At 36.8% G+C, this 20,779-nt stretch overlaps 1 protein-coding gene across 8 annotated transcripts in view; it reads right to left on the reverse strand.

Moving 5' to 3' along the window:
- Window positions 1–6,698: 6,698 nt before the first annotated feature.
- The window catches only part of LOC131439411 (protein LSM14 homolog B-B), a 35,855-nt gene continuing 21,774 nt past the window's right edge, over window positions 6,699–20,779 (reverse strand). For all 8 annotated transcript variants that reach the window (XM_058610379.1, XM_058610380.1, XM_058610378.1 and 5 more), the window contains exons 7-9: window positions 20,283–20,515; window positions 11,935–12,188; window positions 6,699–11,857 (exon numbers count right to left, since the gene is read on the reverse strand). In XM_058610379.1, coding sequence (XP_058466362.1) covers window positions 11,850–11,857; window positions 11,935–12,188; window positions 20,283–20,515 — 495 coding nt within the window. In that variant the 3' untranslated portion in view covers window positions 6,699–11,849. The remainder of the gene's footprint in view (window positions 11,858–11,934; window positions 12,189–20,282; window positions 20,516–20,779) is intronic.

Below are 20,779 nucleotides of genomic sequence, written 5' to 3' on the forward strand. Positions count from 1 at the left end.
AAAACACATGTTTGCATATCTAGCTACAGCTAAAAAAAATAAACATGATTTCTATTCGAAAAGGTCAGCATTGTCTATCGTTCTTAACTTTAACTGGATTTGAATTGGAGTAACAACTATATTTACTACTTATGAGTGCATAAAGACCGTTTTAATGCCACTTGGTAGTTAAACTTGTACTGCTAGAGAAATAAAAAGTTTGAAATTAAGAAAAAAAGCATTTGTCTAATTGCAAAATTCCACTCAAGGTGTTGTCCACTGGAAACTGTAACATTTTCCTATTTGTATACTTTTTGAATTCTGAATCAAAAATTGCTCCCAAATATATGATGTTCAGATAGTGCCAATCTTCCTTCAATTTCAGAGATTTTATCCTTGCGGTCATCCACCTTTCGGATCAGGAAAATGTGTTTGCCCTATGTGCGGGTTTGGAAATAGAAACCCAGGCTTACCCAACACCATGGTCGAGCGTTGTGATGGAAAATTAAACGCGTGCTGGGTATAGACAATGACACCGATTTCTTTTCAATGTCCCTTTGAAATGAACTCATCACAATTCTGCATTTCGATCGAATGTGAAATTTGCACCCTGCATTTCAATTGAAATACCGAGTGCAAATTCGATCAAAATATTCCGATTCGATTCCAATGCAGAATCGGAGTGATAAACTGAGTTGAACGATGCTCGAATGATTTGACCACTAGCATAAATAAAATATATACCTATAAATTCCCCAGTGCAATAGTGATGTAATTGAGCTGCGCGTGACACCAAAGGCACCGTCTTGTGAAAAATGGGTGCGAAAATGCTCCCAAAATTTATGTATAAAACTGCCTGAGAATTTCACACAACCACAGTAGCTATTGGAAAAAAGTACACCCGTTTCTCACTAGAAGCGTTGTCAGTGTCTCCGTACAGTGGGAAATCTAGGTTTGCTTGATTTATGCCACTGGGCAGCAAATCGTGGTATTCCACTGAGAAAGTGGTTAGCACCCCGACTCTGCACTCAGAAAAATAAGATGGTAACTGCTACCATATGGGAGGTTGGTTTAACCATACGAGTATAGTGGATTTCAGCACACAATAAAATCAGATGATGTTAACAATATGCAAGCTCACTTTTACTATGAATGGTTTTGGCTCTAGAATAGTAATATTGAACTGTATATCGTATGAATAACTACTACAGTTGGAATGTTTAGCATAACCGTGATAGCATCTTATTTTTACATTGTACTTATTGTTTTAACTAGTGCTATGGTATTTTTGATATTTCACTTCTGGTTCGTTCGAAACACGGAATTATGGTTAATTTGACAATGGTGAAGAGCATTCGAACATGCGAAAATGTTTAAAAGTTATATTAATTGAAAATTTGATGCAAGAATAACAAGAGTACATTAAAACCTGCTTTATTTTCCTAATAGCCATTGCCGGCAAAATTGTTGAAAAATTTAAACTCAACGACGGAAACTGTTAAGGCTACAAATTTTACTAACCTGCAAGATCTACCAAATTACACAATATAAGTCTCAATATAAAATATTGTTTTCAAATCAATCACTGATGTGTTATCCACGTACTAAATTTTCTGTTATATTGTAACTTTATGTGACAATAACGAAACACACCCGTTTATTGACAATTTGTATAGTCAGCACAAATGAAATACATAGTCGGTTAAAAAACACTATACGATAATGTGCTTACTACTTAAATTATGTTGATATGGACTACAAGACTAGTGTTTTCGAACTTCATAATTGTCTTTTAAACCATGTTTCTATTTATGGTAACATTATTATACTGTGAACATGTTTACATGGTAGCAATAACTATTTCGCTTCTCATATATATGAAGGCTCGAGAGCAATTTCATCTTACTAAAAATTGTGATTTTCAGGTAAACCATGCCAGAAAAGTCATAAATACAAATAGTTTATTCAAGTCTTTGTTGTCTAGTAATTTATACAATACAGATGGTGAATATTCATATATCATGATTGTTGCTACTATTTAAGCGTATAGTTGAAATGATAATGAAGAACAGGTTGCGGTTACTATGGTTTTTTTCTCAGTGTACTAGTTTTTATTCAAATTTTGAAGATTTTATACAATTTTTTTATACAGAGAGCGATGGAACTCTAAATGAAAATTTAAATGTTTGTTGTATCCGAAAATATGCAGTAATTTTTGGTAGGACAATAAGACCTTTCATTTGACCATAAGATTGGAATAACGGTTTTGTGTCCAGTTTAGAACATTTTTAACGGTTTTGTTCCGTCGGTTTAAGTGACGGTGTACAATATTCAACACACTCTAGATTATTTGACACATACACACACAGACATTGCTCAGCTCGATGAACTGAGTCGAATGGTATATGACGCTGACAATTTTTACTCGTCGATTTTTCAAGTGATTGCATAAGCTTTCCATATGAGAAAGTCAAAAATATGATTTTTTTTTAATTTTAGACCCTACGGGCTCCCTGGAGTAATAAATTGTTTCCATTGATTTTATAGACAAACAAAATGAAACGCGTTTTTCTCCACAGCAGGTTTTGTAAGTCCGTGTCCATTGTCATTCAAAAACACTTTCTACTTGTAAAATACCAGACCCCAACGTTTTCCTTTTTGTTATTTGTTACTTTGGGGAGGTTTTACAGCTACAAAATGGCGGAGTGAAAAATCGTAGTTTTCACTTTGAACAACTACCAAAAATTTAAAAAATTAAAAAAAAAAATCAAACAGAAACATTGGGGTCTAGAAAAACTTCTACTCCTACTATGCTGCTTTGATTTGTTCACTTCTGATTAGTCTGCACTGAAATACAGTGGACACCGCAAATCATGATTTTTAAGAAGCATCCTCAAAAATACCTGTTCACCGACTTATTTCTCAATAATTCTCCACGAAAAAAATACATAACGTTGTTCGAATGATGCTTTTCATCATGCAAAATATTTGAATTTATTTTGTTGAACAATTCTGAAAAAATCGCAAAAATGATAATTTTTTCCATCGTTTAGACCCTACCCCTCCCTTCAAGTTTTTTATCACTATTTCCTGTACTTCCAGAATCGAGAACTGGGAATCGGTATAGCCGATGTCGGTGCGTGTTCAAAGAAATTATCATGATCTACTAATTTGTAACGTTTTTAGAAGATTTTTTTCTTTTTTGCATCGTCGCTCTTAATGACGGTATACAATTTTAAAGAAATTTTAACCTATAGCTCCGGAAGTCGGAACCGGTTAAAATTCAGTAGCGTTTTATACGATTATAATACCTTTCATTTGAGCCCAAAGTTCCCAAAATCGGTCCACCTATCTCTGAGTAAGTACAGTGAGTCACGTTTTGAAGTTTTTGACCACTATTTCCGGTACTTCAGGAACCGGTAACTGGGAATCGGGAACTAGGAACCGGTTTAGCCGAAGTTGGTTCGATTAGCATTTTAAAAGTATTTTTCCCCTCTTTTGCATCGTCGATTTATGTGACGATTAGCAATTTTAAACACACATATAATTCCGGAACCGCTCTGGTTCTTTGAACCCGCGGCGTAACAAAATACAAACCGTTCAAACCTTCCTGCCTTAACGGGAAACAGAACAATTGGAATAAGAAGATGTATGGTTGGAATACTCCGGACGAGGTTTTTGATATGAGATCTGCAGTCAGTAGTTTTTTTTTTTTACACGGTTTTTTATGCGGATTTCCGAAGTTACGCGTTTCTTTTACACGGATTTCCGAAGTTTCACGGTTTTTTTTTACACGGATTGCCCAAGTTACGCGGTTTTCTTGTTTTGCCTTAGAAATGCATGAAACTTCGAGATCTGGTGTTATTCCGAAATTTGTTTTAAGTCAACTCTTTGACACTTGAAAAATGTTCGATTTAAAAAAAATGTTCAGATCACACCAGATCTGGACGTTTCACGCGTTTCTAAGACATTTGGCATAAAAAAAAACTCTTCCATTTTGCGGTTTTTTTTCTACGCGGATTTCCGAAGTTACGTGATCTGAAGTTCTCTAAGTCCCGAAGTCGATTTCCACAAAAAAATTCACAAAAAAAGTCGATTTTCACAAAAATTTAGTGCAATTTCAGACACGTTTTAGTACCGAGTGCCAAAATTTCTATAATCGCCCTTATTCTGAATAACGTCGTATCGATTTTACGATCGTATTTCATTTGTATTCCCAATAACGCTAGCAAAATCAAAGGTAGCTATGATTCGATCGAATAATCAATACGTCGTTATTCAGAATAAGGGCGAATATCTCTTGGAAATGCCATCGAAGACCCCTAATTCTATGTTTTGTTCAAACCGAAATATTTCGATCGAATGTGAAATTTCCATTCTGAATTTCGTTCGAATCGAAACATTCCGATCGAATGCGAAATTTTGCATTCTGTATCTCGATCGAATTCGTATTTTCCCTACAAAAACATCATTCGATAGAAATACAGAATGCAAATTTTTACATTCGATCGGCATAATCCAATTCGATCGAAATACATAATAGGGGTGAACATCACTCGAACGAAATGCAGAATGGAAATTTTTGCGTTTGTTCGAAATATTATCGAACGAAATAGAGAATAACACATATTTCCCTTTTAGCCAGTTGACTCAGGGGCTAACGTAGTTGGAGAGTAGAATTTCTGATGTACAGTTCAACTATTGTGGTTGCTCGCATCGGGTCCCGTTCGTTGTAGTCATCGACATTTTTGTACACCATCACCCCGATTCTCCAATCCGACGGATTTGTGATACGAACGAATCTACACTTTCGTTCGAGTTCGAATTTTGCATTCTTTATTCCATTCGACTTGCATGATTCGATCGAACTCACGTTGAAATTTCGAACACTAATTATCAAAGCTGTCAACACTACTTACACGTTCTATATTATTTATATTATTCAATTCTTAGTAAACGAAACCGTCACACTTGTATAAACAAAATAGAACGATTCTAAACCGAACAGAAGTAATACGTACGCAAGTCGATCGAGTAATGTTCGAAAATAGAACAACTCGAACGAATGATATTCGAGTTCATACCCAACTCGAACGGAATACAGAATGGAAATTGCACATTCGATCGGAATATTTCGAATCGATCGACGTATAGAATAGGGGTGCATATCGCGTTTCGCAACAAGTTCCACTTGTATTATTCACCCCGATTCTGCAATCCGACGAATTTGTAATACGAACGAATCTGCACTTTCGTTCGAGTTCGAATTTTGAATTCTTTATTCCATTCGACTTGTATGATTCGATCGACTCTCGTTCGGGAACACTTGTAACTTCGAACACTAACCATCAAAGCTGTCAACACTACTTACACGTTCTATATTATTTATATTCACCCCGGTTCTGCAATCCGACGGATTTGTGATACGAACGATTCTATTCTTTCGTTCGAGTTCGAATTTTGCATTCTTTATTCCGTTCGATTTGTATGATTCGTTCGGAACACTTGAAATTTCGAACACTAACTGTCAAAGCTATCAACATTACTTACACGTTCTTTTTCTTTTTATATTCATTTCTTGGTAAAAGAAAACGATCACACTTGTACAAACAAATTAGAACGATTCTAAACCGAACAGAAGTAATACGAACGCAAGTCGATCGAGTAATGTTCGAGAATTTAACAACTCGAACGAATGATATTCGAGTTCATACCCAACTCGAACGGAATGCAGAATGGAAATTGCACATTCGATCGGAATATTTCGAATCGATCGACGTACAGAATAGGGGTGATTAAGTGTCCGATTGGGATGACGATTTGGGTCTATTTTTATGTTTACAGAGACATACGACCTCGAAACGCTTCACGTACACAAAACTTACATTCATAAACATCTCTGACTTAAAAAAGTTATGTGTACACTTTCTTCTGACACAGCCACATCGGAATCTTGAATAAATGTCAACATTTATCGACAATGAGTAGATGAAAGGATATCGTGGAAATGGTTTTTCGGATCGTTTTATACTAATTTCAAGATTTTTGTTTGTTTCGCTTCTGTAGAGTTCAGTGTATTTTTTAACTCTGTTATGTTGTATTTTTTCTGAAGAACTGTTTTTTTTTCAATCTTACATTTTTGATATTCTCGTCTGTTCTGTTCACAAATGTTTTACTCGATACATTTTCTTTCGTAGTTTGAAAACAAAAATAGTTTTGAACTGCTTAAGCAAATTATATATTGTTTCGCCAAAATGAAATGGTTCTATGGATTGTTTTTTTTTTATATTCAATTATTTTCTCTAGTAGTGACAGATGCTTTTGTACCAGCTTTCCGGTATGCTTGTTTTGACACGATGCCTCACTCATTCGACAATCTAGAACGCGATTAAATCTTTAAACATTCAGTTAGCGGTGGTTGTATTGAAAGAAGTTTTACATTATTACAAGTAGCCAAAACGTTTTGCACGATTGCAATTCTAGACTATTTTTATACAACTTGGAAAGGCACCGGTTCAATACAATCCTACTGGAAATTTTGAAACCTAAATAGGTTGTAAAGATAAAGTAAAGAAAGGGCTAATGGAAAGAAAGGTATTGTTACAATTATTTATGTTATATTGGATGATTTTTTAGTGACTCCAATTATATAGCAAACAGCAAATACCTGTATTCAGACTTTCAGAGCACCTACGTGATGCATAGCTTTGAGTGATTCTTATAATGCCTAAGAGCACACATCAACTTCATCATAGAAGGAAATATGAAAACCCTCCTCTCCGGAATACCACCGAGCTTTATAATATTCTGTTGGATTTCGTTAAACTAGATCTTCTCAAGATGTTTTTGTTTTCATTGATCAAATTTAAAAACAAAACCGAAACAAAGCGTTTTGCTATTCACATATATGCCAGGAACAACCATCCGTTTTATTTGCTATGCTGTGGTTTTGCAGGGCTTTGAATTTTTTAAAACAAATATTTTTTTGTTTCTCACTTACCAATGCTCGATTCGATCTAAAGAGCAGTCAATATTAACGCTCTCTGGTGCTTGCAATGTGTTATTGTTATGCCACAGCCGCAGAAAGCATAGTGAAATTACTAAGCTAGAGAACGGGATGTTCTCATTAGCGCATGTCTCGTCGTCTAGCAAGGTGTTTTGAGCAGATAATTTTTGTTGCTTCGTTCATTCACGAATGGTACGCAATCCCTAGCCCTGCGTGTCAGTGACTATTTTCTAAATCGATTGTGAACTAGCTGAGAGAGAAATTGATTTTATGGATGGATATCAAGTGCTTGAAAACGGCACTGTGCTAATGTTGGAAAAGTAAACAATGTTGATAACTTTGTTTTAACGGCTTTCAATTAAAACCTATGGTTCGATATATTTTGCAACATTACGAGGCAATTTTTAGAATTTTTGAATAATAAATTAAAAATAGCATCCAGTATAGCTACAAACTAACATTTGGAAGCTGCTATCCATTTTCTTAGCAATTCGAAATGTATTCCAAACATTGCACAACGGAAATTGTAAATGAGTATGTATAACTGCTAAAAACATAATGCAAAGAAAAAAAAAGATTATACAAAACTTGTTCAGAAACCTTCTTTCGTAGTAGTACACAGAACTGTTTCCAATTCTTCAGTCAAAGATGCTCTATCAGACCCTGTTGATTATCATATCCACTGTTGAAGTAAAAATGGATTATTTTTACTGTAGGACCCAGTTTTGAGAGATAGTGTTCTATGTTGTGCTAGCAATGATAAACATCGATAAACTCTGGTTAAAACGGACACGTCAAGAATTTCGACACGACATGGGACAATAGAACAAAAGTGAACTGAAAATGATAACTGTGAGATTTATGGCTTACTATCTGACAGATAGATGAAACAAAATAAAAAAAAAACTAAAAGAGGGTCTGTTCCAAATGCGCAAGAAGGATCGCGGGTATACTGTCAAATTTAGACCTTCTAATATATACAACTAAGGGCATCATGAAGGAGTCTACTCTGTTTAACATGAAGCCATTTGGGATAACGTCATTCAGTATGATGAATTTTTGGCATAATGCAGACCATGTCAGCTTCGTGCAGTGCTGCCAATTTCGCGCGCACGAGTATGATATTTTTTCACCCACTTGTATGTACGAATATCGTTGCGTAATCGACTGGGAGCGCCATGCTCGTAAAAAAAGTATGCCGCCTATGATTTCCTCTGTGGATAATGAATATCTTTGCAAAACGGCTATTTGGCAGAAAATCATGTGGTATAATAGATAATCATCGTTTGACACTAAATCGAAAAAAATAGGAATACTTGTCGACAATAAGAATTCGGTGTATTTCAATGTCATTGATAAATGAGAAAGTATACATTTGTTAATTATGCAAATAATTATTTGCCAGTGAGTGTTCTAGCTGTGCATTAGACCGAGCAAACTCGTCTTCGCAATGAAATCAAAACGGCGGGTTTGAACTCAACTGAGGGATGGCTCTTAGCTTTGAGGAAAACTGGACAAATGGATGGATTACAGGTTTGTATTCGAGGGACCGCCACTTTCGACGGCAGATCGGTAGCCGACTCATCTCGTTATTGTGTCAAATGGCTTTATGCCAAACGGGCCGCCTCCCCCTCTCATGAAAAACTATTCTAGTTTATCTTTCGCGCCAGACAAGCGACTCATGTCCATTGTACCCACAGTTTTCCAATGTTATTTCTTTTAAATAATATCACCTCCAGCGGCACAGGATCCATACTTCCAAGGGATCGCAACTCTGTGTATGTTTGTGATACTAAAAAAAAATATTAAAAAAAAGGTGGATATGCACTAAGCATATCAAGCTTTTTTTTTAGTTTAACACAAGGGTTAGTGTTTCTAAATTTATGGAATATAGACCCCAAACAGCTATTTCTTCTTTGATTAAAAATATAAAATACGTATCTCCACTGCCCTTCACTTTGGCCGGTCATTGGATCATATAGAATGCGCGATTTCGTCAGACGAAAGGCATTGGTTACCAGGATTCATTATGCTTTATCTTGCTATTGTTAGTTTTGGATGCTAAAACGTTACTACAACTGTTTCATCTCCTACACACATTGGACCGAATTTGGCTTTGCTCTGTCTTACATTTTGTCTGTACATGAAACAAATTTGATGTTTAAGAAAGTCTTTGTGGTTCTATTTTGACTCAATACTTAATATTATATGTGTACGTTGTACATCTACATCACGATTTTACCTTGGAACCCCCACACTAACTCGATTGCTTTCTACTGAAGGAGGTGGATGTTTATATGCATGCTGCTTTTATTATTATTAAAATAGTGTCTTCGTACAAAATTCAGGAATTAGGGAATCGGATCATAAAACGACCACTGGACCACACTGCGAATGAGACAACTATTTTTTTTTTCGTTTTCTGTTGTGCATTACGCAACCGTAACAAAAGTTGCTCTAAATTTTCAAGCACAAAACGAAAGCATGTGGTTTTGGCTTGAACGTCATTGGCAATTGGAAGCCGGTCGTTCCACTATTCCAATTGTGATCTATCGTAGGTTCTGGCTTCTTTCTTTTCCGAAATTCATCCATCACTCACTCACTTCCACACACGCCAACAGTCTAGAAAACTAGCACGGAAAAATGTTAATTCCTGTCCACATATCTCGCAAATCGCCGTACTGATCTCGCATTTAGTAAAAACCCACTTTTCGTTACAAACTTCTTATATATTTAGTTAATAGGTATCTGCGTTTTGTTCATTTTTCCTAAATCAGAAAAAAAAGTTCGCCTCGTTTCTCTCTTAACTGACATTTTTACCTTCTTCTTCCATTTACTGGATCCTTAGCTTTGTGACATTCCCATTATTTCATTGAATCATTCCGGAAATCACCCGCGACAGCAGTAAGGAGCCCATTCGAAAGGGGGGGCGATCCGGAAATTTTAGCCAGCATTATGTTGTACTACCAATCCTTATAAACGCACACACACACACTCACACATGCGTGCATGAGTTACCTTGGATAACACCTTTGCTTACGAACGCGATTTACAAACTAATAGTTAATGAAGTTCGTTTGCTGTTTGCTCCCTTAACGTCTACGTCAATGCACGATTTAGCTAGTATCTATTTTCTATTTTATACGTAGTAGGAGTTCATGAAAAGGGACTGTTTTTTTTCTTCTTCAATGTATTGTTTCATCTGTTCTGTTACTCAGCTTTAAGTTTGCATGAAATAATTTATCTCTCTGGTTTCTTCAGCTACATATAATATTTATAATTATTCAATATTATTATCATAATCATAATTATTACAAATCTTTTTCCAATATCCTACAATTTTTCCATCGAAATGCTATGCGAGATTACGGGTATACCTGTTGATATAACATTCAATTGGTTGATGCAATGGTCGCGAGAAATTAGTGGTTGACGTGAGAGGTTAATATATCTGGAACTAATTCAATAGGAAGAAAAACCTTTTCCAGAATTTCTTCGATCCTCAGGAAACACATGCATTTTGGTTATGTTAAAAAATAATTAAAATTAAAAGAAATGGGGATAGCAAAAAAACTAATTAGATATGAAATATTAACAAAAAAAACTTCATTGCTAAGTACTCTATCTTACACAATTGAAGAACATTTTCAATTCTAATCGTTTCCTGAATTCCTCCAATCTTGGTAAACTTCTCGCTGAAACTCTTCTATTTCATCTCCCATCTCATTTCGTGGTTCTATATCGCTTCGCAAATTTCTCTCTCAATCTTCCAAATCTAGCAATGTTTAAATACAAAATTCTTACTGTTCCACTCCATTCCTTCCGTCCAATATATCTTCACACTTTTATCTCCTCTGCCGCGAGGGGAGTATAATTTAGTATAAGTTTCTGTGGCTTCTCCAATAATAGCTACATGAATATTCAAATTTCCCACATATGAGGTGTTCGTTCACCTTCACTTCTACTTCAAAAACAAAGTGTCGATTCCTTTTGTTCCTGCGTTTGGTTCCGTGCTACCTATCTGCTTCACTGCGGTTGAAATTATAAAAACTTCAGACCTCTAAATACTCTTACTCTTCTTACGCCTGAGTGTACTCTTCAATAATCACACTGGCTAACGTAACCAAAAATACGTCACCTTCCTTCCTTCTTCTTCTTCTTCTTCTCCTTCCTAGGCTCTAGACTTGATGTGCCCAGTTTCAAGACATCCGCCAACTGTCGCCTCCGCCGGGGGTAAGATTTTCTGTTGCCAGCAATAGAAAAAAACGAACATCATCTATGAGTTCTACAATCTTTTTTTTGTTAGATTATCAGCATTTAGAATCGACGGGAAAGAAAGCGATTCCGTTTATGGTTGGGGTTTTGTTTCCCGGTTCGCCAAGCACTCCTCTAGTTTTACTAGTTTCGCTTTGTGGGGTTGTGGGGACATACGTTCCACGTTGTCCTCGTTTTTTGTTGCAAAACACGTATAAGATAGAGTGCCTAACAATTGTCAATCAAAATGATCACTCTCCGCGGCCTGCAAATTAGCGTATTAGGAGAATAATCCTGATTGTGATTTTCAACTGTCTTTCGTTTGTGTTTTCATTCCATTCAGTACTGCCTTACGCATTCTCTCAAAAAACCGCTCGATTCGATACAATTCTGCTTTCGATGTTTTCGCTGATGGGAGGCTAAAGGGGATAACGCTGGAAAACCGCCGTAGAATAAGCAACGTATTTTTTTCTGTTAACAAACTTTGCAACAGGAATCTACTGTAATTTTTTTCATCTTGTTTTGATTTCTCGTATTTTTGGTGATAAGCTTAACGGAACTCTGGTCAGCTTTTTAAAAGTAAACTTGAATCTTTAAATGTTGAGTAGCATTATTTGCCTGAAGGAGAAACAAGAAGTGGAATTCCGTTATTGTTTCATTGTCAAACAAAAAATCACCATTATTCATCATCTTACCTGCTGCGACCTCAATTGGAGCAGGTTGCTGCTGCGGGGGTTGAGGTGATTGCAAGCGTTGCTGCTGTGGCTGCTGCGGCTCTTGTTGCGAATGGTGGTTGTTGTGGTTGCGAGGACCACCGTTGTTATGAGGAAGACCATTGGATTGGTTGTTGTTGCGGTTACCGCTGCGTCCCCGGTAGTTGTTGCGATATTGGTTGTTGCCACGATAGTTGTTTGGTCCGCGGTTGTAGTAACCGCCGCGTCTGTTGTAGCTGAGGAAAAATGAATAGAAACAATAGGTTAGGGTATTTCACAGTTTTAGTTTATCTTTTAAATGGATTATTTTTTGGTGAAGACTGTATTTGAAAAAAAAATGCAACACTTTATTCTGTGTATAACTTTTTATTCCACTGGCAGCGATTGATAAAATGTTGGAGCTAATGAGCTTAGAGTGCAATGTTTACATGCACGAATTTTCGTTAAAAACTTGCACCGCTAAACATTCCAGTGTGTAAATTTCGCGCACATAGGGGAGACCGGAACTGGTTGGGCGAAGGGGCAGACTGGCCGAGTGGCTTTTCTGAAAAGGCTATTATGCGCAGTTGCGACATCTATAATGCTTTTGGTCATCCACGTACTGACATAATTTAACGTGTTTTTGTGTTGTCGTTTATGTTTATTGGATCAATTTATATTCGGTTTCCACAAACATGGTACCATTGGAAAGGGTGTTCAAAGCTTTACAAAATGGCATATCGGTTTCCAGTATAACCTTACTTTTATTTTTGTTAATCGTGATTGTTCTCGAAAACATTCATTGGGTAAGGTTGTCCGAGTTGTAATTTTAGCTTAGAGAAAAGTGCACTTGGATATTCGTGAAATGATATCCATTTTTGAACGGAACTGGATATTTTGCTTATATTGATATACATGAGAAATAAGTATTGAAAATAAATTAAAATTATCGAAAAAAAGAAATAAGAGATTAGTATTATTACAAGTTGGAAGTTGTCTACAGAAAAAATGATTCCAATATTTTATGAATCAAATGCCATCAAAACTTTTAGCAGGATTTGTCACAGATTGACCCAATCCCAAACAAAACTCGTCCATTAGTAAGAATCTCCAGCAGAAGTAGCCCATCTTGAAAACGTCAGACCTCTCCCAGGATAGTTACGAAAAATTTCAAAATCAAATACCGTGAAATCCGCGCAAAGTCGAAAAAAAACGCGCGAAATCCGTGCGAAGTTGAAAACTAAAACGCGCGATATTTGAGCGAAGCGTTTACACCACTATTTTTGCGGTAAGCATCGCAGAACTAACATTGAAAATTAAATTGCTTACAATTTTGTGGAAAATAAATCCTAACAGCTTAGAGTCTTTAAAAATAGTAAAATCTATGTGCTTCTTGAAATTTAACTTGGAATCCAGAAGAACACCCAGGTCCTTAACAGACGATGCGCGTTCGAGAACAGTTTATGAAATATTATAGTCGAACTTGAATACAAACTTTTTGACTAGAAGATATGACGCAGCATTTAGAGGCATTTTAAACCATTTTGTTGATTTTACACCAATTAGTTAAATTATCTAACTGTTATTGTAGGTACTCTGAGTCAGCTACAGATTTGATTATATGAAATATTTGAAGGTCATCGACGAACGATAGTTTCATGCACTTGATCGAAAAATTTATATCGTTGAGATACAGTAAAAATATAAAAGGTGAACTCCAGAGGTTACAGTAAATGGTGATGTACAATCTCTAATTTTCACTATCATTTCACGACCAGTTAGATATGATCGAAGCCATATGGTATCAACGAGTATCAAAGAGAAAAACTCATGAGGCTTGTTTGTCTTACTCGCGTTCGGATGACGGTTTTGATGCAGTGAACGACATTGCATTCTCGTGGTACCTCTCAGTAAATTAATTATTTAATTAGTAAAGAACTTTTTGATACTTTTTCCATAGAAATTCTTGCTCAGGAAATTAAGAAATGGAAGTATGCAAAATTCACACAATATATCATCTTCCGTTTCAGATATCAAGAAGTGTGAAGAAACACCATGTCATTTCATATACACGTCATCCAGTTATGTTTCTGACATTACCCACCAACTTTTGTAAACCGGAAACACATAGGATTTCTTCCATATATCAGGAAAAAATCCTGAACGCAAAGAGCAATTGACAATGTTGGATAGGGGAACCAACAAACTTTTAGAATAATTTCTTATCATAACAGATGGAATCCTGTCGGATGAACGTTTTAACTTTTTCTTCTCCGCTTCTTTTCTTGTCAAACTTCGCTTCGTAAGCCTATCGTGCAAATTTTGTTTTGAGAATGAGATTTTTATCACGAACAAAATTTGTGATAATATTATCGAAGTATAGCATTCCATTAATAAAGTTCTTTGCATTATTGAATGTGTTTTCACTGAGACGATATCTTCCATCAGACATTAATATCTTCGAGTGCAAAAATCTTCTTTCGATTTCCGCATTAGAATGGGACAACGCAAGCACATATATCGGAAAGTTTTTGTAATTCCTGGTAACAGCTATGCTTAAATACCGATATGTACAACTCGAGATTGGAGAGTATAAAATCGAAGTTTTGTCCACTGAAGAAAATATTTGCTAGAGCCGCATCCTCGTAAACTTTGGTTTTATCAAGGTGGAAATTCACGATTTCGGTCAGCTCGACCTGCTGGCTCGATTGCTGAAACGTTCCTCATCTTTAATTTTTTGGGGTTTCATAAAACTAACTTTGTTTTTTTGGGGTTTCATAAACGAACTTTTTTTTCTCGAACAAATGATTCACAAAACTGAAATAATATTTTTTTGCAATTCGCGCGAAATCCGCGATTTTGATGCATCTGCTCAGAAACCGCGCGAAATCCGCGCGACCGTTACAACCCTGCTCTCCCCAAGGCGAGTGTGCGAGGAGCGTCGAGGTCGTAAATCGCAAATTGATTCAAATTCTGATCGATTTCCCAATAGAAGCAGCTTTGGAGGAGGAGAAATTAAAACCAAACGTAAGCGCGTACGCTGGTGAAGGAAAAAGTAGAAACGAATCTGAAAAAGTTTCGCCAATGCTGCCGAAATCTAGGCCAAAATAATTCAAAATACTCAACAACCAAAAAGGGGATTTTTTTCACGTGCCTACATAATAAAAAATGATACATACTAACTGTTTTCATCTAATGAAAAAAATGATTGAACATTTGATGTGTTTAACATATTTTTTCAAATTCGGCCAACCTACTCCGGCTCTGGGGTTGGTTGACGGCCGATTTTTTCTCCGCATTTCACTGTTTTATATTCAGGAATGAAAAAATCACACATGTGCTCGAAATGAACAGAGCGAACCGTTTAGCAAAAAGTCTAACCAGAAAGAGTCCAGTAATTCCGAAAGCGAAACTCACCCAACCAGCCCCGGTCTCCCCTACGACATAAAATATTCAGTTGATGATAAGAATACAACACAATTTAAGTTTGCAATTAGATATGAACTGATGCAAAACTATAGCATTTCTGACGAATCGCTACTTGAAAAAATCTATTTTAATCCACCTAGTGGTGATTAATTGATGCCTTTCTCATAATATTTACATTTTCATCAATATCATTAGAAGATTCTTCCAAAAACACATCCATACTTTTCTGTTACAATTCGAAAAAATGCAGCTGAAGCGCATCGAATGCTCTCAGAAACTTTCGGTGATGCTGCTCTGAGTAAAAGAACGTGTCGGGAGTGGTTTCAACGTTTTAAAAATGGCGATTTTGATGTCGAAGACAAACATGGTGGTGGAAGAGAAAAAACCTTCGACGATGAACAACTAGAAGCATTGCTTGATAAAGATTCGTGCCAAACCCAAGAAGAGATTGCCGAATCGTTGAGAGTGAGTCAGCAAGCCATTTCAAAACGTCTCAAGGCCCTGGGTATGATTCAGAAAGAAGGAAACTGAGTGCCGTACGAGTTGAAACCGAGGGACATCGAGCGCCGTCTATTTGCATGTGAGCAACTGCTTCAAAGACAAAATCGTAAAGGGTTTTTACATCGAATCGTAACCGGTGGTTCGATATGATAATCCTAAACGCAGAAAATCATGGGGAAATCCCGGGCATGCTACTTCGTCGAAGGCAAAACCGAATATTCACGGCGCTAAGATGTTGATTTGTATTTTGGTGGGATCAGCTCGTTGTGATTTACTACGAGCTCTTAACACCGGGTGAAACCATCACAGGAGATCGCTACCGAACGCAACTGATGCGCCTTAGTCGCGCGCTAAAAGAAAAGCGGCCACAATATCAAGAGCGACATGACAAAGTCATCCTTCAACACGACAATGCTCGGCCTCACGTCGCAAAAGTGGTCAAAAAGTACATGGAAACGCTGAAATGGGAAGTCTTGCCACACCCGCCGTATTCCCCAGGTGTCGCCCCTTCTGACTTCCACCTATTCCGTTCGATGGCACACGGCCTGGCAGATCAACATTTTCAATCCTTCGAAGAGTTGGAAAAATGGATTGCTTCATGGATAGCGTCAAAAGAGGACTCCTTTTTTCGAGCCGGGATCCGAAAATTGCCGGAAAGATGGGAGAAAGTTGTCGCTAGCGACGGACAATACTTTGAATAATACATCTGTAAGCACTTTTTCGCAATGAAGCTTTTAACTTTGGAAAAAAAAGCGGCGGAAGCAAAATTGTACACCTGATATGATTTTAAACTTGAATAAAAACTAGAAAGTTTATTTGGGTATAAACTAACATAACTTTTTCAATTTGTAAAAAAATTATGCCAATTTATGAAGCAATTTCCCGTTTCGTCAACTTCGTTCTAAGTCATGGTTTGAAATTTTCAGTACACTTTACTCTCTAGTTCTGGAACCGCGAGTCGGACGCCAATGAATTCAAATAGCAGTTTATGGAACCACAATTTTCTTCTCATTTGAGCCTAAGTTTGTGAAAATCGGTGCTGCCAACTGGAAGATAATCAAGCGAGTTCCGTTTTGAATTTTTTAACATTATTTCCGGTACTTCCACAACCGGGAACTAATCTACATGATCTACAAATTGAAACAATTTTGAACCGATTTTAGAAGAATTTTTCCTTTTTTGCATCGTCGCTCTTAATGGCGGTTTGCAATTTTAAACACGCTTTAACCTATAGCTCCAGAACCGGAAGTCGGATGTGGTTGAAATTCAATAGCGTTCTATGCGACTTTAATCCCTTTCATTTGAGTATTAGATTCCTAAAATCGGTTCAGCCATCTCTGAGAAAATCAAGTGAGTTCCGTTTTGAAGTTTTTGACCACTATTTCCGATACTTCCAGAACCGGGAACTGAGAACATGTATAGCCGAAGTTGGTTCGATTAGCAAGCAACGATCATATTCTACAAACTCGCTTAGTGCAGTTCCTAAACTGTTTGAAAAGGTTATCCTGGCACCGATTTTCAACCACTGCAAGCAATATATTGTTGACACTCAACATGGTTTCATGCCTAAGCGCTCCACAACCACCAACCTATTGTCATTCATGTGCTACGTGACTGATGGTATGTCAAAAGGTTTACAAGCAGACGCGATTTACACCGATCTCTCTTCTGCCTTTGATATAATAAACCACAATATAACAATTGCTAAATTGGAAAGACTTGGATACGGCTCTAACATTCTTCGATGGCTGCAGTCATATCTTATAGATCGTCGTTTAGCAGTGAAAATCGACGATCACGTTTCCAATGAGTTTATCGCTTCGTCCGGAATTCCGCAGGGTAGCCATCTCGGGCCTTCAATATTTTTACTGTATTTCAACGACGTCAACTTTACTCTAGGGGACCCTCGTCTATCGTTTGTCGATGACGTTAAGATCTACTATTACATTCGAAGCCCAGTAGATGCAGGTTTTCTACAACGACAGCTGTTGAGCTTCGCTGAGTGGTGTAAAGTAAACCGTTTTGCAGCTTTCGGCCTTTTGTGCTTCGGCTTTTTGTAATATTCGGCTTTTTGTGTTTCGGTCTTATGTAATTCGGCCTTTTGAGGTACTCCCCCGACCCCGTGCTCTTCGTAACAGTGCATTTCTTCGACTTCCTTTACGACGAACTAACTATGGTGCTATTATTGGCTTGCAGAGATCGTTCAATCGTGTATCATTAGGATTCGACTTAAATCTATCACGCAGTAGGATACTCGTTTTTTTTTGTATATTACTAGAAATTATCATTAGGACCATAACTGCCCATACTTGCATATCAGTCCCATATGGAAAATGTCGAGAAAAAGACGATCAAAATTTTATTTCCGATTTTTTTTATTTATTGTGCCACCTAATGCTAAATCATGGTATTGTTACATGAAATATCGGCAATACACCTTTGCTATTCCGATATTGCAACAAATGAAATTATTGAAATTTGCATTTAATGGGACTGATATGCGGGTACTTTGCAAATGGGACAGATATGAGTTGATATTTTTTTTCACATTTTACTGAACAAACCCACAACTCTTATTGAAATTTCTGAGAGTATATTGAGGATGTATTTCATTCCTAAAGCTAACTCAAAATTGGCGAAAATCGATATGGGACTGATATGCGAGTATGGGCAGATAATGTGTCTGTTAAATATACCCAAATAAAAAATAATAAAATTTTTGCTGAAATGACAAACATCTACACCGTAAACCGTAAACCAAATGGATCTAATGAATGGTTCGGTATTTTTTGTGATTGTTTTCTTCATTCATATTATTATTATTATTATTCGAAATTGATGAATGAGAATCTAGACGACGCGGAGTTTTTGATTGCGCCGGAAAGTTTCGAACCAAAGGTGTTTGTAAAGCACGCTATTTGTACCCTGTATTTGGTTTATAATCATCTATTTTATTCGCAAAATGTGCAACAATCGCTAAAATTTACAAAGAGGAATACTAGGAGAAAAGATGACTGTCCCTGTGCGGGGGCAACCCATTTGGTATAAGGTCATTTGGCATAATACAGTTTGGCATAATGGTTATTTGGCACAATAGCTATTGGCATAATGTCATTTGTCATAACAATAATTAAACTCGCCATATTTTAATCTAATGTGAAATTTCGTTTGTGGTTCGGTCGAGTAATGTTTTGCAAGGAAAACTCGAGCGAAATGTGTAAATATTATACTCGGTCCAAATATTTCGATGATATTAGGTGAAATGTTATTTTCTATATAACTCTGTAGTAAATAGCACACTATTATTTTATATAACAACTCATTTAGGGTTAGCACAATATTGTGTTCGTCATAGATGATTCAGGCCACGAGAGCGCCGGCGACCCACCTATGCGGGGGACTAATCGAAATTACCTCTGTGTAGTTGTGGGTGTTTGCCCGAATTACCCAAAGCTAGGGGCTATCCCTCAGTTAAGTCCGTAAATTAGCATAAATTCTATTAACCCCTTAACGCTCAAGGGAAATATGTTTCCCTTCTATAAAACTCGTTATAGATTCTTCAATTACTATTAAATCGATGTTTTTTTACTGAATGTTAAGGAAAACTTATTTCCAAGGCGACAAATGTGTTTCTGAACGAAAAAGTAAAAAGAACTATCAATTTTTATTGCATTGAAAAGTGTGCAAAATGACGTATAGAAAATAGAACACATAATAAATGGGTTATGTGCAACGTGTGCGTACACGAAATCGTTTCGTAGGATGCCATAACTAACTATTTATTTTACTATTCTGATAATCAAAGCAATAAATTAAATTACGATTTAATAAACCCAACTCTTTTTTCATTTATGGCTAAGAATCGTAGGGAAAAATATTTCCGATGGAATTATTGAAACCTATGCACCCTGCTATGTTTTTTGCTGATATTCTCTTAATTTGCACCCCCAATAGCTAAAATATTGTCTTGTACTGACATATTTCGTCCCGCACATCTTATGGTCGTGAAGGGGTTAACCAGCATGTTGATCTGTTAGGCCAAATGACTGTTGTGCCAAATGCTCATTATGCCAAATAACCATTATGCCAAATAATCATTATGCCAAACGTGGGAGGGGGGTGTGGAAAAAGACATCTCAACAAACCAAACTGTCTGGAGCTCAGAACCATTGAAAGATATTGGGAAAATGTCTCCTGAAACAAGGAAGAATTCAAGAATTACTGAACAGAGCATGTATTTTTTCTTGAATTCTCCCTTGTTTCAAGAAAAATGTAAATGCAGAAAGAAATGCACAAAAGCAACGGTGCAGATTTTGCAACACATACTGAGTACCAATAAACAGAACAGAGAACTAAAATAAAGATTTAACTTCGAAAACTGATTTGTCCCTATTCTAAACATGAAAATGAATTCAACTTACCCTCCACGTCTGGTGGAACCGACGCCAAACGTCTCGGTGTTTAGCTTGCGCTCCTGTCGCCAATCCGTTCGCTGCTGTTTGCCCTTGGCACGTTCGATCGCCTCGCATGAAATCGTATCGAAGAACGACTTGGCTTTATCGTAGCAAACGACTTCGTCCTCCTCCTGTTCGTGATCACCGGCGCCAGTCTCGTTGCCGGAGTCGTCCTTCTTGTCAATGGTTTCGCTGTTCAGCTGGGGTTTTGTTAAACAATCACGATATTAGATTTAACAGTGATCTTGGAAGAATATGAATATTCACAGTTTGGAGAGACGCTTGAATCGAATAAGCAAAATTTTTCCGAAATTACAAATGAGCCAAATATGCGATCATTTGCTTACTCTTCAAACCGGTCTCAAGTGAGTATATTTGTCGAGTTCTGTAAATTTTGAATATGATCGAATTGAGTACACTAGTGGAAGTGCTCGACAACAATACTTTGATTTTCTGTTCCGGAA

The sequence above is a fragment of the Malaya genurostris genome, chromosome 3 (genome assembly GCF_030247185.1).
Source record: "Malaya genurostris strain Urasoe2022 chromosome 3, Malgen_1.1, whole genome shotgun sequence".
Lineage (NCBI taxonomy): Eukaryota > Metazoa > Arthropoda > Insecta > Diptera > Culicidae > Malaya > Malaya genurostris.